The following is a 15,160-nucleotide window of genomic DNA, read 5'->3' as shown; positions in this document are numbered from 1 at the left end:
TCACTGTTCTCAACTACTCATACATGCCCTACTCTTGTTTACACTGCCAGTTTACACTGTTTCTCTAAGCCAGCACAGCTGATATCTCCTGGTACTATCCCCAAACCGCCACTCTTAACTCTTAAAGTAAATAAATAATCTTTGCTGGCAAGGCTATGCTGAACCTCCTTAGGCACTCTCTGATTAGATGTCCTAGGTCCTCCCAATTCTTAGTCCTTTAATACCTGTTTTCTCCTTCTCTTATTCCGTTTAGTTTTTTAATTCATACAAAATTGTATCCAGGCCATCACCAATAATTCTAAATGACAAATGTTTCTTCTAACAAACCCACAATATCACCCCTTACCACAAAATCTTCCTTCAGCTTAATCACTCCCACTTTAGGTTCCCACGCTGCCCCTAATCCCGCTCGAAGCAGCCCTGAGAAACATCGCCCATTATCTCTCCATACCAACCCCCAAAATTTTCGCTGTCCCAACACTTTACCACTATTTTGTTTTAGTTTTCTTATTAATATAAGAAGACAGGAATGTCAGGCCTCTGAGCCCAAGCTAAGCCATCATATCCCCTGTGGCCTGCACGTACACATCCAGATGGCTGGTTCCTGCCTTAACTGATGACATTCCACCACAAAAGAAGTGAAAATGGCCCGTTCCTGCCTTAACTGATGACATTGTCTTGTGAAATTCCTTCTCCTGGCTCATCCTGGCTCAAAAGCTCCCCTACTGAGCACCTTGTGACCCCCACTCTGCCCGCCAGAGAACAACCCCCCTTTGACTGTAATTTTCCTTTACCTACCCAAATCCCATAAAACGGCCCCACCCCTATCTTTCTTCGCTGACTCTCTTTTCGTACTCAGCCTGCCTGCACCCAGGTGATTAAAAGCTTTATTGCTCACACAAAGCCTGTTTGGTGGTCTCTTCACACGGACGTGCATGAAAGGTGCGTGTATATTTTTGTAACACAATAAATAATAACAGTATACACTTTTAGAAGTATGCTGTTAAACAGAATTCAGAACAGGAAGTCTCAAAATTGTTTCCTTCAGGAGAGAAGACTTATTGATGGGGGAAGAGTTCTGAAACACTTGCTTTGCATACTGCCACTTAGTTAAAAAACCGCATTTTAACTTAAAAATATCCAAAAATCACACAGTTTTATAATAAATTATTACAAATATTACAAAATAATAAAAATACAAGTAATGCAGAGTGGAAATGCAAAGCTATGTGTGCTAGACGGCTAACAAGTCATAACAAACAACACCAAAATTAAAGAACAAGATAGTTGTGACTTACCTTGGTCAATCACTTTCCACAGTAATTCAAGTCATTCAATCCAGGATCTCATCTCTGAAAATGAAGGAAAAAAGCAACAGAAAATAGTGTAGAGGTCTCTGGTGTTCCAAGAATAGGCGCTGAAGGGAGATGTGGGTGCCTGAGCTGCGCCCAGTCACTCAAATGGCACACCTGATGGCACCCGTTCACTTCGGGCTGAGCAGGAGAAAGACGTTCCCCTTAGCCACTTCCTGTCTTCTGATTTCACTTCTTGCCTGCCTCCGACTGCAATCCTGGTTTGACGTCACTTCCTGTCTTCTGATTTTTTACTTCCTGTATGATCTCACTTCCTGTCTTACTTCACTTCCTGTCTTCTGACTTTGCTTCCTGTATGACCTCACTTCTTGTCTTCTACCACCACTTCCTGTCTTCGGACTTTACTTCCTATCTTGACTTCACTTCTTGGTTTTTTTTTTTTTTTTTTTTTTTGGCAGGGTCTCGCTCTGTCACCTAGGGTGGAGTGCAGTTGTGCCAGCTTGAAACCACCTTTCCAAAATTATGACTGAGACAGTGAAAGAGATTTAACTGACTCCATTTTGCTTCTAACCTCCAAGCTGTCCTTTTTCATTCCTGGGCATAGGCTGAACTTTGGGAGAAACTTAGTTTATAGTTTAAACAAAGATGATAGTCCTTTTCCAAAGGAGACCTCTTTGTTGCCTGGGGACTAGATTGGCTCTGTAGGATGAACATTAGCCATGAGATTAGAAATTATGATTTAGGAGTCATGCAGCTGGAGGCTACAAGATTGTGACCCTCCCTAAACTGCTTCTAAGATCAGTGCTTTATTTGCAGACCCTGTACTTGATGGATCAGCTGGCACCACCTGTATCAATAAACTGGCCCATCTTATCTTTTGGCGTCCACTCAGGAACTGAGTGCAAGAAGATAGCTTTGGCTCCCATGATTTCATCCCAGACCAATCAGCACTCCTGGCTCACTGGCTTCCCACCCACCCACCAAGTTATCCTTAAAAAGTCTTCTTCCTGAATGCTGGGAGACACTGATTTGAATAATAATAAAACTCTGGTCTCTCATAGAGCCAGCTCTGCATGAATTATTCTCTATTGCGATTCCCTGTCTTGATGAATCAGCTCTGTCTAGGCAGTGGGCAAGGTGAACACCTTGGACAATTACAATCTTGGCTCACTGCAACCTCCACCTTCTGGGTTCAAGCGATTCTCCTGCCTCAGACTCCCAAGTAGATGAGATTACAGACGTGCACTACCATGCTCAGCTACATTTTTTTTTCTGTCCCCAGGCTGGAGTGCGATGGTGCGATCTCGGCTCATTGCAACCTCTGCCTTCCAAGTTTAAGTGATTCTCCTGCCTCAGCCTCCAGAGTAGCTGGGATTACAGGCATGCGCCACCATGCCCGGCTAATTTTTGTATTTTTAGTAGAGACAGGGTTTCACCATGTTGGCCAGGCTGGTCTCGAACTCCTGACCTTATGTGATCCACCTGCCTCTGCCTCCCGAAGTGCTGGGATTACAGGTGCGATCCACCATGCCCAGCCCACTCCGTCTTCTGACTTTACTTCCTGCCTGACTTCACTAACTGCCTTTGCTTGCACAGAGCACATTTACGTGATCTACGCTGCTCTGTCTGGGTGAGTAGAGGAACCCTGAAGAAGCCTGGGTCAGGGCTCAGGGAATGAGCAAGAGAGGAAAGGATGTGGTTACCATGGAAGTTGTTTTGGGGTACAGGATGTGGTCTGGGATTGGGGATTGTGAAAAGAAAGACCCTCACTGGGGTCTTTCTTCGAGAGCTGCAGCTGAGCCAGAGGATCTTGAACAGGAGAGAGTTCTTCCTATTCTTGTGGAAGAGCTGAGGATTGAGAGAAGCGCGGCTTAGCTCATGGGAGTGACCTTAGCTTTGAGAAGCCTGAAAAGCCTGAAAATGAGGCTTGGAGGTAGAGAGTGGTGTGTGTGTGCGCGCTGGGGGAAGGGATCAGGCTCTCATGACCTCTGGCTCTTATTTTTTTTGCTCCAGGAACATTTCCCAAGCCCATCATCTGGGCTAACCCAGCCCTCGTGGTTCCTGGGTACAAACATGGCCATGGAATTGTGGAATGGTTTTTTTTGTATCCTTAGCAGGGAACCCAGTGAATACTTTGTTCTTGATCATCAATGTGATGAGATCCAGAGCAAGCAAGTGCTAAAGCTGCTGTGAGCCTGAGGCCACATTTTCAGAATTCAGTGATGGGCGGAGGTGAGTGGTCACAGGTAAGGAGGTGCAAGAAAACAGGGACAGCGGTACTTGTTCATCTCTGAACATATAGATTCAGACACACATGAGCCCATGTGCCACAGGTTTCACTGTTTAGGACTTTAGGTCATGAGGGTGGGCATCTGAGAGTATGGCTAGATGAAATACACACGTTGGAGAAAGATGGTTAATTATGAGTACAAGTTTACATTTTATGGGCCCCTAGGGTGTCAATAGTTCCTAAATGTATGTAGATACGTTACTCAATTTCTTCTCTAAAGATGGGGCTAGATTACAATGGTTCTCAACCTAAGAAAACTTTGCATTTCAGGAAATATATTCTAATGCCCAGAGACATTTTTGGTCATCATAACTGTGAGGATGCTGGTATCTAGGGGGTAGAGGCTAGGGATGGTGCCAAGCACCCTGTAAATGTACAGGACCATGTTTCCCAATAAGTAGTGATCTGACCCCAAATGTCAATAGTGTGGAGAATGAGAAACCTTTCGTTTCTTCATGCAATGTCCTTTTCAAACTTTGTGCCTCTCTTTTACCAACTTTCCCCCTTCTTCCCGCTGAAACTGAGAATAAAGATGCTCTGGAGGCCGGGCACGGTAGCTTATGTGTGTAATCCCAGCACTTTGGGAGACCGAGGCAGGAGGATCGCTTGAGGTTAGGGGTTCAAGACCAGCCTGGCCAACACGGTGAAACCCTGTCTCTACTAAAAATGCAAAAATTATCCGGAAGGCTGAGGCAGAATTGCTTGAACTTGGGAGGCAGAGGCTGCAGTAAGCTGAGATCACACCACTGCACTCCAAACCGGGCAACGGAGTGAGACTGTCAAAAAAAAAAAAAAAAAATGCTCAGGGAATGACCCATGCCCCATTGAACAAGGAGACCTTGAACCAGGAACAGAAGGAAACAGGAAACCTCAGAAGCCCACACTGTATGCAGTGGAACTGGAAAGTGATAGAGTGGTTTAAAGATAGTATCAGAGAACTTGGATCTCGTTGATGAGAATAAACCAATGGCCCGATGAAGAAATGAAAAGTAGGAAGAAAGATTAATATTTAAATTTAAAACTAAAAAAATTAAACTACTTTTGACCAGGTGTGGTGGTTCATGCCTATAATCCCAGCACTTGGGGAGGCCAAGGTGGGCAGATCACCTGAGCTCAGGAGTTCAAGACCAGTCTGGGCAACGTGGCGAAACCCTATCTCTACCAAAAATACAAAAATTACCTGGGTGCAGTGGTGCACACCTGTGGTCCCAGCTACATGGGAGGCTGAGATGGGAGAACTGCTTAAACTGGGGAAGTGGAGGCTGCAGTGAGCCGAGATCATGCCATTGCACTCCAGCCTGGGTGAAAGAGCAAGATTCTGCCACCAAAAAAAAAAAAAAAAAAAGAAAAAGGAAGGAAAAAGAAAAAGGAAAGAAAAAAATGTTGCCGGGTGCAGTGACTCATGCCTGTAATCCTGGCACTTTGGGAGACCAAGGCCGGTGGATCACCTGAGGTTGGGAGTTCGAGACCAGCCTGACCAAGATGGAAAAACCCCGTCTCTGCTAAAAATACAAAATTAGCCAGGCTTGGTGGCACATGCCTATAATCCCAGCTACTCGGGAGGTCAAGGCAAGAGAATCGCTTGAACCCGGGGAGGCGGAGGTTGCAGTGAGCCAAAATCATGCCCTTGCACTCCAGCCTGGGCAACAAGAGTGAAACTGTCTCAAAACAAATAAACAAAAAAAACATGATTTTATTAGTGTTTAATAAAAATTTGTACTGTTCTTTTTCCCCCTTACCATCCATTTGTTTGCTCATCCAGTAAACACAGACGGCACCAAAGTCTCCCTATGAGAAGCAACTTTGCCAACTAGTGTCCTCTTTATAGTACAGTTCCTTTTGTTTGTGGTTTTACAGCATAGAGCTTGCACTGCTGCTTTGTTGAATTTAGAATTCTGTATCACAAGGAAATACTGGAGACTCTATAGTGAAAAACTATGCATACCATAAGATTTTTTTTTTTTTTGGAGAAGGAGTCACTCTGTTGCCCAAGCTGGAATGCAGTAGTGCAGTCTTCAGCACAGTGCAACCTCCACCTCCTGGGTTTAAGCAATTCTCCTGCCTCAGCCTCCCAAGTAGCTGGCATTACAGGCATGTGCCACCATGCCTGGCTAATTTTTTATATTTTTAGTAGAGACGGGGTTTCACCATGTTGGCCAGGTTGGTCTCCAACTCCTGACCCGTGATCTGCCCACCTCAGCCTCCCAAAGTGCTGGGATTACAGGTGTGAGCCACCGTGCCTGGCCAGGATTCTATTTTAAGTAAAGTTAGAATTTTTAAAAAGCAAAATCAGAGCAATGACATGGTCATATATGAGCTACACTCAAGCACCTAAAATACTGTAGGTTGGTAGGAGAAATCCTCTGGCAAGTAATACTCAGCAGGCAGTGATCCACGCAGGTCAAGAAGTAACAAGACAGACTAGGCACACTGGCTCACACCTGTAATCCCAGCACTTTGGGAGGCTGAGGCAGGAATATTACTTGAGCCTGGGAGTTTGAGATCAGCCTGGGCGACATAGTGAGACCCTGTCTTCAAAAAAATCCCACAAAAATTGGCCTGGTTTGGTGGTGTGCACCTGTAGTCCCAGCTACTGAGGAGGTTGAGGCTGGAGGATCGCTTGAACCTGGGAGCTTGAGGCTGCAGCGAGCTATCATCACGCTGCTGTATTCCAGCCAGGGCAACAGAGCAACACTCATGCTTGAGGAAAAAGAAAAAGGAAAAAAAAAAAAAGCCGGGTGCAGTGGCTCACGCTGTAATCCCAGCATTCTGGGAGGCTGAGGTGGACGGATCACTTGAGGTCAGGAGTTTAAGACCAGACTGGCCAACATGGTGAAACCTCATCTCTACTAAAAATACAAAAAAATTTAGCTGGGTGTGGTGAGGGATGCCTGTAATCCCAGCTACTCAGGAGGCTGAGACAGGAGAATCGCTTGAACCTGAGAGGTTGTAGTAAGCTGAGATCGTGCCACTGTACTCCAGCATGGGCAACAGAGTGAAACTGTCTAAAAAAAAAAGAAAAAGAAAAAAGAAAGGAAATACCAAGGCAAGGCAAAGATTGACAAGGGAATAGAAATCAATGCAATTAAACACTGTCATTTCCCCCACCCCCCAGGTTCTCCCCAGTAAGATATCTTTTCTCTAACTTGTCAAAGCCTATTATTAAGTAACAGCTTCATTTGTGAATGCTCTCACCTTTATTTCTCTCAATATACCCGTGATACAGATATTTCATATGTAACAAAGATAAGGACGTGTGCACGTGTAAAACAGAGGCAGAATCATGGCTAAAACATCTAGCCCAGCAATGAACTCATTATCCCCGAGGAGTGGGGGCGGGGGAGGAGGAGTCACAGGCAGTTCACCAACACCTGGAAAATCGATGACTTCATGGAGAATGAATGACTCGGGGGGGATTCAGATCACGAAGTCATGAGAAGAAGGCCTTTTTTTCCAGGGATCATGTTTCTCAGTATCGATAATCAGTTGTGGGTTTTTTTCTTCTATTTCTTCCAGCAGTTTATTGAGTTCATCATTAAAGTCATCTATTTTCAACCTGGGGTACAATGGGGGAAGAAAAGGTTACTTTGTGCATGAAGGAGATTTGTTTCAAATTCCCAAGGACCTGAAAGTCTGTTAAGGAGGCACAGGGCATGGGTCACCTTTCCTGATTATTCTAGGTGGCAAAGGAGTGTTCCACATTGATTTTCTTTTTTTTTTTTTTTTTTTTTTTTTTAAAGACAGTCTCAGGCTGGGCGCGATGGCTCATGCCTGTAATCCCAGCACTTTGGGAGGCCGAGGCGGGCGGATCACAAGGTCAGGAGATTGAGACCATCCTGGCTAACACGGTGAAACCCCATCTCTACTAAAAAAAATACAAAAAATTAGCCGGGTGTGGTGGCGGGCACCTGTAGTCCCAGCTCCTTGGGAGGCTCAGGCAGGAGAATGGCGTGAACCCAGGAGGCAGAGCTTGCAGTGAGCCGAGATCGTGCCACTGTACTCCAGCCTGGGCGACAGAGCAAGACTCTCTCAAAAAAAAAAAAGACAGTCTCTCTGTCGCCCAGGCTAGAGTGCAGTGGTACCATCTCAGCTCACTGCAACCTGGGCCTCTTGGGTTCAAGCCATCCTATCCTCTGCCTCCCGAGTAGCTGGGACTACAGGCGCCCGCCACCATGCTCAGCTAGTTTTTTTATTTTTAGTAGAGTTGGGGTTTTACCATGTTGCCTAGACTGCACCTGGCTCGATTTGCTTATTTTTTATTTTTAAATATAAAATGAGGCCAGATGTGGTGGGTCATGCCTGTAATGCCAGCACTTTGGGAGAGTGAGGTGGGCAGACCACTTGAAGTCAGGAGTTTGAGACCAGCCTAGGCAAGATGGTGAAAAGTCCATCTCTACTAAAAATATAAAAGTTAGCTGGGTATGATGGTGCGTCCCTATAGTCCCAGCTACTCAGGGGGCTAACACAGGAGAATCACTTGAACCTGGGAGGTGGAGGTTACAGTGAGCCGAGACCGGGCCCCTGTACTCCAGCCTGAGCAATAGAGTGAGATTTTTGTCTAAAAAATAAATGAAGTAAATAATAAAATGTAAAATTAAAGACTTTCATTTCTCTTTTTAATCCTTTTTTTCATTCCTCTTATTCTCAACCATGTTGATCTGATGATAGAGAAAAACATAACATCAGATTAACCTTGTAATGGTATAAAGCCACTGTGTAGTTTTAGATGCTTGTTGATTATCATACACAGAAAATGAAATTGCTGAATACAGCTGGGCTATAGCTCTAATACCTGCCTACCTGCTCTATCACCCACTTTGGCAACTTCTACTCGGTGGACCCCGGAGTACCAGTTAAACAGAGGAGATGCAGGCCAGGCGTGGTGGCTCATGCCTGTAATCTTAGCACTTTGGGAGGCTGAGACAGGCAGGTCACCTGAAGTCAGGAGTTCGAGACCAGCCTGACCAATATGGAGAAACCCCGTGTCTCTACTAAAAATACAGAATTAGCCAGGTGTGGTGGCACATGCCTGTAGTCCCAGCTACTTGGGAGGCTGAGGGAGGAGAACCTCTTGAATCCGGGAGGCAGAGGTTGCAGTGAGCCGAGATAGCGCCATTGCACTCCAGGCTGGGCAACAAGAGTAAAACTCTGTCTCCAAATAAATAAATAAATAAATAGATAGATAAACTTAAAGCTTAAAAAAAACCTTAGTGTCCATATGTCTTTTGACTTACAAAGTATCTTAGGCTGAGATTCATGTTAAATAAACAAGTAATCTATGTTTCTTCTACATAAAGATTATTTTAAGCCAGCAGTAGAGTATATTGCTTGTGAGAATTTCTGAAGTTCCCACACTCCTAGGAAGGGGCTTCTTGGTTCTTTGATGCCATGGTATCAAAATACAACTCAGGCCGGGTGCGGTGGGGCTCATGCCTGTAATCCCAGCACTTTGGGACGCTGAGGTGGGCAAATCACCGAGGTCAAAAGTTCGAGATCACCCTGGCCAACATGGTAAAACCCTGTCTCTACTAAAAATACAAAAATTACCTAGGTGTGGTGGTGCATGCCTGTAATCCCAGCTACTTGGGAGGCTGAGGCATGAGAATAGCTTGAACCTGGGAGGTGGAAGTTGCAGTTAGCAACCACTGCACTCCAGCCTGGGCAACAGAGTGAGACTCCATCTCAGAAAACAAAACAAAAAACAAAAAACAAAAAAACGAACCCCAAAAACCCTGACAAAATGCAACAAACAAAACACAGCCCAGTGACAACTTGCTCTCATGAGCAGGCAGACAGCAGCCGTGGCTGGGTGCAATGGTTCATGCTTATAAACCTAGTTACTCAGGAACTGAGGCAGGAGGATTGCTTGAGCCCAGGAGCTGGAGCGAGCCTGCAGCGAGCCATCATTGTACTGCTGGACTCAGCCTGGGGAATACAGTGAGTTCTTGCCTCAAAGGTAAAAAAAAAAAAAAAAAAAAAGGTGGCCGGGTGCGGTGGCTCACGCCTGTAATCCCAGCACTTTGGGAGGCCGAGGCAGTGGATCATCTGAGGTCAGGAGTTTGAGACCAGCCTGACCAACATGGTGAAACCCCGTCTCTACTAAAATACAGAAATTGGCTGGGTCTGGTGGCGGGAACCTGTAATCCAGCTACCAGATCAGTCTTCTACAGCAGGTCCATGTCATTATGCTTCCCCTAAACCTACCACTCTGGAGAAAGCCTGATGGGGAAGTAAATGGATCATACCTGAGTGTCCGGAGGGTGCCATTGGGATGTGTCAAGGTTTCAAACAGCATCTTCACTCCACTAGAACCCAAGGGATTCTGACCCAGGTCCAGAGTGACGAGGCTCTGGTTGCAGCTGAGGGCAGAACAGAGGTCTTCACAACTGAACGGAGGGATGGAACATCCCCACAACCTGGGAAACACAGAAATCAACATGTTAATGCAGCCAGTGCTGATCGATGCCCTCCTGTAAGCCAAGCCCACCCTCGGGTGTTGGGGATCTGCATGACCAACAGAAGTCTCAGGCCGGGCACAGTGGTTCACGCCTGTAATCCCAGCACTTTGGGAGGCCGAGGTGGATGGATCACCTGAGGTCAGGAGTTCACGACCAGCCTAACATGGTAAAACCCTGTCTCTACTAAAAATACAAAAGTTAGCCGGGCATGGTGACAGGCACCTGTAGTCCCAGCTACTCAGGAGGCTGGGGCAGGAGAATCGCTTGAACCCAGGAGGCGGAGGTTGCAGTGAGCCGAGATCGCGCCACTGCACTCCAGTCTGGGTGACAGAGTGGGACTCCAGTCTCAAAAAACCAACAAAACGTCTCTGCTCTCAGGCTCATCTGCTAACAGGAAAATATGGAGGCGATGAGGGGTTATGAAGGGCAAGGGGTACAGGGAATAACTGAGGGTTCTGGCTACAATGGTTGGAGGTGAGGGGGTGAAGAGACTGAGTCATAGAGCTCGGGGGGAGTTCTCCAGGCAGAGAAATAGCTTGTGCAGAGGCCCTGAAGATACATGTGATTGACATGTGAAATAGAACATCCAGGCAGCGGGCATGAGTGAGCCAGGGAGGATTGTCAACATGAGGTCATAGGTAAGCGGTGGCCAGCTCACAGAAGACCCTGAGGCCATTGTCAATATAGGATTTTACCTGGATTGACATAGGGAAGCACTGAGGCTTTTGAGCGGAGGTTAAATAACTTCCATCTTTGAAGTTATTCTTTGAGACAGTCTCGCTCTATCGCCAAGGCTGGAGTGCTGTGGCATGATCTCGGCTCACTGTAACCTCTGCCTCCTGGATTCAAGCAGTTCTTGTGCCTCCAAGTAGATGAGATTATAGCTATGTGCCACCATGCCCGCCTAATTTTTGTGGTTTTATAGAGACAGGGTTTCACCTGTCTCTTTAGTAGAGACAGGCTGGTCTCAAACTCCTTACCTTAGGTGATCCACCTGCCTCAGCCTCCCAAAGTGCTGGAATTACAGGCATGAGCCACTGCACCCGGCCACTTAATTTTTTGAAACATGGTCTCACTCAGTTGCCCAGGCTGGAGTGTGGTAACACCAGCTTGGCTCACTGCAGCCTTGACCTCCTGGGCCAACCAGCAACTCAAACTTTTTGCTCCTCTACATGTGTCAGTGAGTGATTAAAAAGGCGCCTTTTTTTTGAGACAGGATCTCACTGTCACCCAGGCTGGAGTGAGGTGACGTGATCTCAGTTCACTGTAACTTCTTCCTCCCAGGCTCAAGTGATCCTCCCACCTCAGCCTCCCGAGTAACTGGGAGCAGAGGTACACAGCCACGCTCAGCTGATTTTTGTACTTTTAGTAGAGACAGGGTTTCATTGTGTTGGCCAGGCTGTTTTTAAATTCCTGGCCTCAAGCAATCTACCTACCTTGGACTCCCAAAATGCCGGGATTACAGGCATGAGCCACCTTGCCCATCCGGAGTCAAATTCTTTTAAGATTGCCTCCCAGGTAGGAGTCCAGGTTCAAGTGCATTTGACTGTAGCTAACTCACAAGGGATTTGTAAGATAGCCAAGTTGAGACCACTCACCTGCTGATAGAGCCAGCATTTTCTGGCATGATGTGTAATTCCTACCTCTTCTTTATTTTTTCCTGAGATGGAGTCTTGCTCTTGTCGCCCAGGATGGAGTGTAGTGACAGGATCTCAGGTCACTGCAACCTCCATCTCCAGGGTTCAAGTGATTCTCCTGCCTCAGCCTCCCAAGTAGCTGGGATTAAAGGCACCTACTGGCTGGGCGCAGTGGCTCTCACCTGAGGTCGGGAGGTCGAGACCAGCCTGACCAACATGGAGAAACCCCGTCTCTACTAAAAATACAAAATTAGCCAGGCGTGGTGGCACATGCCTGTTTATTTCCAGCTACTTGGGAGGCTAAGGCAGGAGAATCACTTGAACCCAGGAGGTGGCAGTGAGCTGAGATCGTGCCATTGCACTCCAGTCTGGACAACAAGGGTGAAACTGTCTCAAAAAAAAAAAAAAAGAGGCATCCACTACTACACTCGGCTAATTTTTATATTTTTAGTAGAGATGGAGTTTCACCAAGTTGGCCAGGCTGGTCTTGAGCTCCTGACCTCAAGTGATCCGCCCGCTTCGGCCTCCCAAAGTGCTGGGATTACAGGTGTGAGCCACCATGCCTGGCCTAATTCCTACCTCTCTGAATGTGGGGTGCTGGGCAGTGGCTTTTGGCTGAATGGCTTGAGGCATTGTAGCCTTAAAATTTCACAGGTGTTCTTTGCATGACACAGACTAGAACTTAGACATAGGGCCGGGCGCAGTGGCTCACGCCTGTAATCCCAGCACTTTGGGAGGCCGAGATGGGTGGATCACCTGAGGTCAGGAATTTGAGATGAACCTTCAACATGGCGAAACCCTGTCTCTACTAAAAATACAAAAATTAGCTGGGCATGGTGGCGGGCGCCTGTAATCCCAACTACTTGGGAAGCTGAGGCAAGAGAACTGCTTGAACCTGAGAGGCGGAGGTTGCAGTGAGCCAAGATCACGCCATTGCACTCCAGCCTATGACAAGAGCAAAGCTTCAAGAATAAAAAAAACTTAGACTAGAACTTATTCCTTTAACCATCCTAGTAAATGCTCGATCGACTCTATAGAAGTCCTCTCAATTATATAACTTGGGAAGTCAGCTTCACTGATTATTTTACACTAGCCACAGATTCAATAAGGTATAAGTATAGGAAGTTGAACTTATAAGTTAACTCACCACAGACATCTCAAGTTGCACAGTGGTTTCCTCAAAGCCTCACACAGGAGCTTCATTCCGCTAACTCCTATGTAATTCAGCCCCAGATCCAAACACGATAGGCTTGATTTTTCTTGGAGAAGCTTTGCGAGATTGCAGCAGCCATTGCTAGTTATGTTGCAGTTCCAAAGCCTAGAAATCAACCACAGGAAGAAAGCAAACCCGAACCTGTGAGTTCTCACTGGTGTGATGCACCTTTGACTCTTGAGCCGTGGGTTAGACACACTTAGAGACAGTGGTGACATGGAAATGGAATCATGGGGTGGTGTGGTGGACAGAAGAATGGCCTCCCCTAAAGATGTCCAAGTCCCAACTCCTGGCACCTGCGAGCAAAAGGGACCTCGTAGATGTGACTGAGCATCTTAAGATGGATTATATCCTGGTTTATTTGGGTAGGTCCAGCAATCACAGGGATCCTCATAAGAGGGAGCTGAGAGTCCAAGCCAGCAGGAGGTGACGTGATAAGGGAGCCAGAGCAACGTGTGAAGACGCTGTGCTGAAGTTGGAGGAAGGGCCACAAGCCAAGGAATACAGGTGGCCAACAGAAGTTGAAGTAAAAAGGATTCTCAGTGGGCACGGTGGCTCACTTCAACCTCCGCCTCCTGGGTTCACGCGATTCTTGTGTCCCAGCCTTCTGAGTAGCTGGGATTACAGGGGTGTGTGTGTGTGTGTGTGTACACGCGTTCGCATGCCACCACACCCAGCTAAGTTTTGTATTTTTAGTAGAGACAGGGTTTCCCCATGTTGGCCAGGTTGGTCTTCAACTCCCGACCTCAGACGATCTGCTCACCCTGGCCTCCCTAACGTGCTGGGATTACGATTCTATTTCCTAAATTCAGTTGCTAGAGAGGTGGTGTCTTACAGGCAGAAGACACCAGCTCACACTCCAACATATCTGCTACTAGGATCCTAGATATTAACCAACACAGTTCACCTTAGCTTCTTTCTTCTGTCTCAATAGAGTTCTAAACTTAATTATAATTTGAACTATAATGCCCATGTATCTCTGGGTCCCAAGTGAAGCATACCACTAGCTGAGGGACACAGGACCTGGAAGGGCCTTGGAAATAGATGGCAGATTGGAGCCCATGACGACAGAGGAGTGAAAACACACCCCCAAATCTTGAAACTTCGCACAGTCTCGGCTCACTGCAACCTCTGCCTCACCCTCCCAAGTAAGCTGGGATTACAGGCATCTGACACCATGCGTGGCTAATTTTTGTATTTTTAGTAAAGACAGGGTTTCACCATGTTGGCCAGGCTGGTCTCGAACTCCTGACCTCATGATCCACCTGCCTCGGCCTCCCAAAGACCGTACCCGGCCTTCTAGAAACTTCTATGACTGTGTAATGGAGGAAAACCCACCTAAGACTAAAGGGAAGTTGACAACTTAGCAAAATAGGGGCATGGATCAAAAAGTTGAATTGAGGGGGCCGGCACGGTGGCTCACACCTGTAATCCCAGCACTTTGGGAGGCTGAGGTGGGCGGATCACCTGAGGTCAGGAGTTCGAGACCAGGTTGACCAACAAGGTGAAACCTCGTCTCTACTAAAAATACAAAAGTTAGCTGGGCGTGGTGGCATGCACCTTAATCCCTGGGAAGCTGAGGCAGGAGAATCACCTGAACTCATGAAGTGGAGGTTGCAGTGAGCTGAGATGGAGCCACTGCATTCCAGCCTGGGCAACAGAGCAAGACTATCCAAAAAAAAAAAAAAAAACCACACACACCACACACAACCAAAAAAACTAGACGTTCATTTGAAGATACAGTTAGTGAGTGGGTGACATCTCACTGCTTGTGGGACTTCATTTTTAGTGTTTCAGGGCCTAGATATAGTGGGTGTGGGAAGAATCCCTTCCTTCTACTCGTCGTCTCCAGCCATGAACTGAATATGTCATTAAATTTAAGTGGGTAGTTTTCAGATGCCAGGTGCATATCCTAGATTAAAGTTACTTTATAGGAAGAGGACAGTTCCTAACTGTTGGAGGTGATGTTAGAGACAAAGAATACCAGAGATGTATGGCTGGGCGCAGTGGTTCATGCCTGTAATCCCAGCACTTTGGAAGGCCGAGGCGGGCAGATCATGAGGTCAGGAGTTTGAGACCAGCCTGGCCAACATGGTGAAATCCCGTCTCTACTAAAAATACAAAAATTAGCCGGGCGTGGTGGTGGGCGCCTGTAGTCCCAGCTACTCGGGAGGCTGAGGCAGGAGAATCAACCTCCTTGAAGCCAGAGGTTGCAGTGAGCCTAGATCATGCCATTGCACTCTAGCGTG

The 15,160-nt window shown here is 46.8% G+C and overlaps 1 protein-coding gene and 1 long non-coding RNA gene across 3 annotated transcripts in view; both read right to left on the bottom strand.

Annotated features, from left to right (window-relative positions):
* The window catches only part of LOC129051794 (uncharacterized), a 40,688-nt gene extending 39,036 nt beyond the window's left edge, over positions 1-1,652 (bottom strand). Inside the window, exon 1 of the long non-coding RNA XR_008516283.2 lies at positions 1,299-1,652. This is a non-coding gene — a long non-coding RNA (uncharacterized LOC129051794). The remainder of the gene's footprint in view (positions 1-1,298) is intronic.
* Positions 1,653-6,781: 5,129 nt separating this feature from the next.
* Positions 6,782-15,160, bottom strand: part of NLRP2 (NLR family pyrin domain containing 2) — a 32,064-nt gene continuing 23,685 nt past the window's right edge. For both annotated transcript variants that reach the window (XM_054539058.2, XM_054539059.2), the window contains 3 exons: positions 12,846-13,016; positions 9,849-10,019; positions 6,782-7,159 (listed from right to left, as the gene is read on the bottom strand). In XM_054539058.2, coding sequence (XP_054395033.2) covers positions 7,021-7,159; positions 9,849-10,019; positions 12,846-13,016 — 481 coding nt within the window. In that variant the 3' untranslated portion in view covers positions 6,782-7,020. The remainder of the gene's footprint in view (positions 7,160-9,848; positions 10,020-12,845; positions 13,017-15,160) is intronic.

Source organism: Pongo abelii, chromosome 20 (assembly GCF_028885655.2).
Source record: "Pongo abelii isolate AG06213 chromosome 20, NHGRI_mPonAbe1-v2.0_pri, whole genome shotgun sequence".
NCBI lineage: Eukaryota > Metazoa > Chordata > Mammalia > Primates > Hominidae > Pongo > Pongo abelii.
This window is presented reverse-complemented; position numbering and strand designations above follow the sequence as displayed.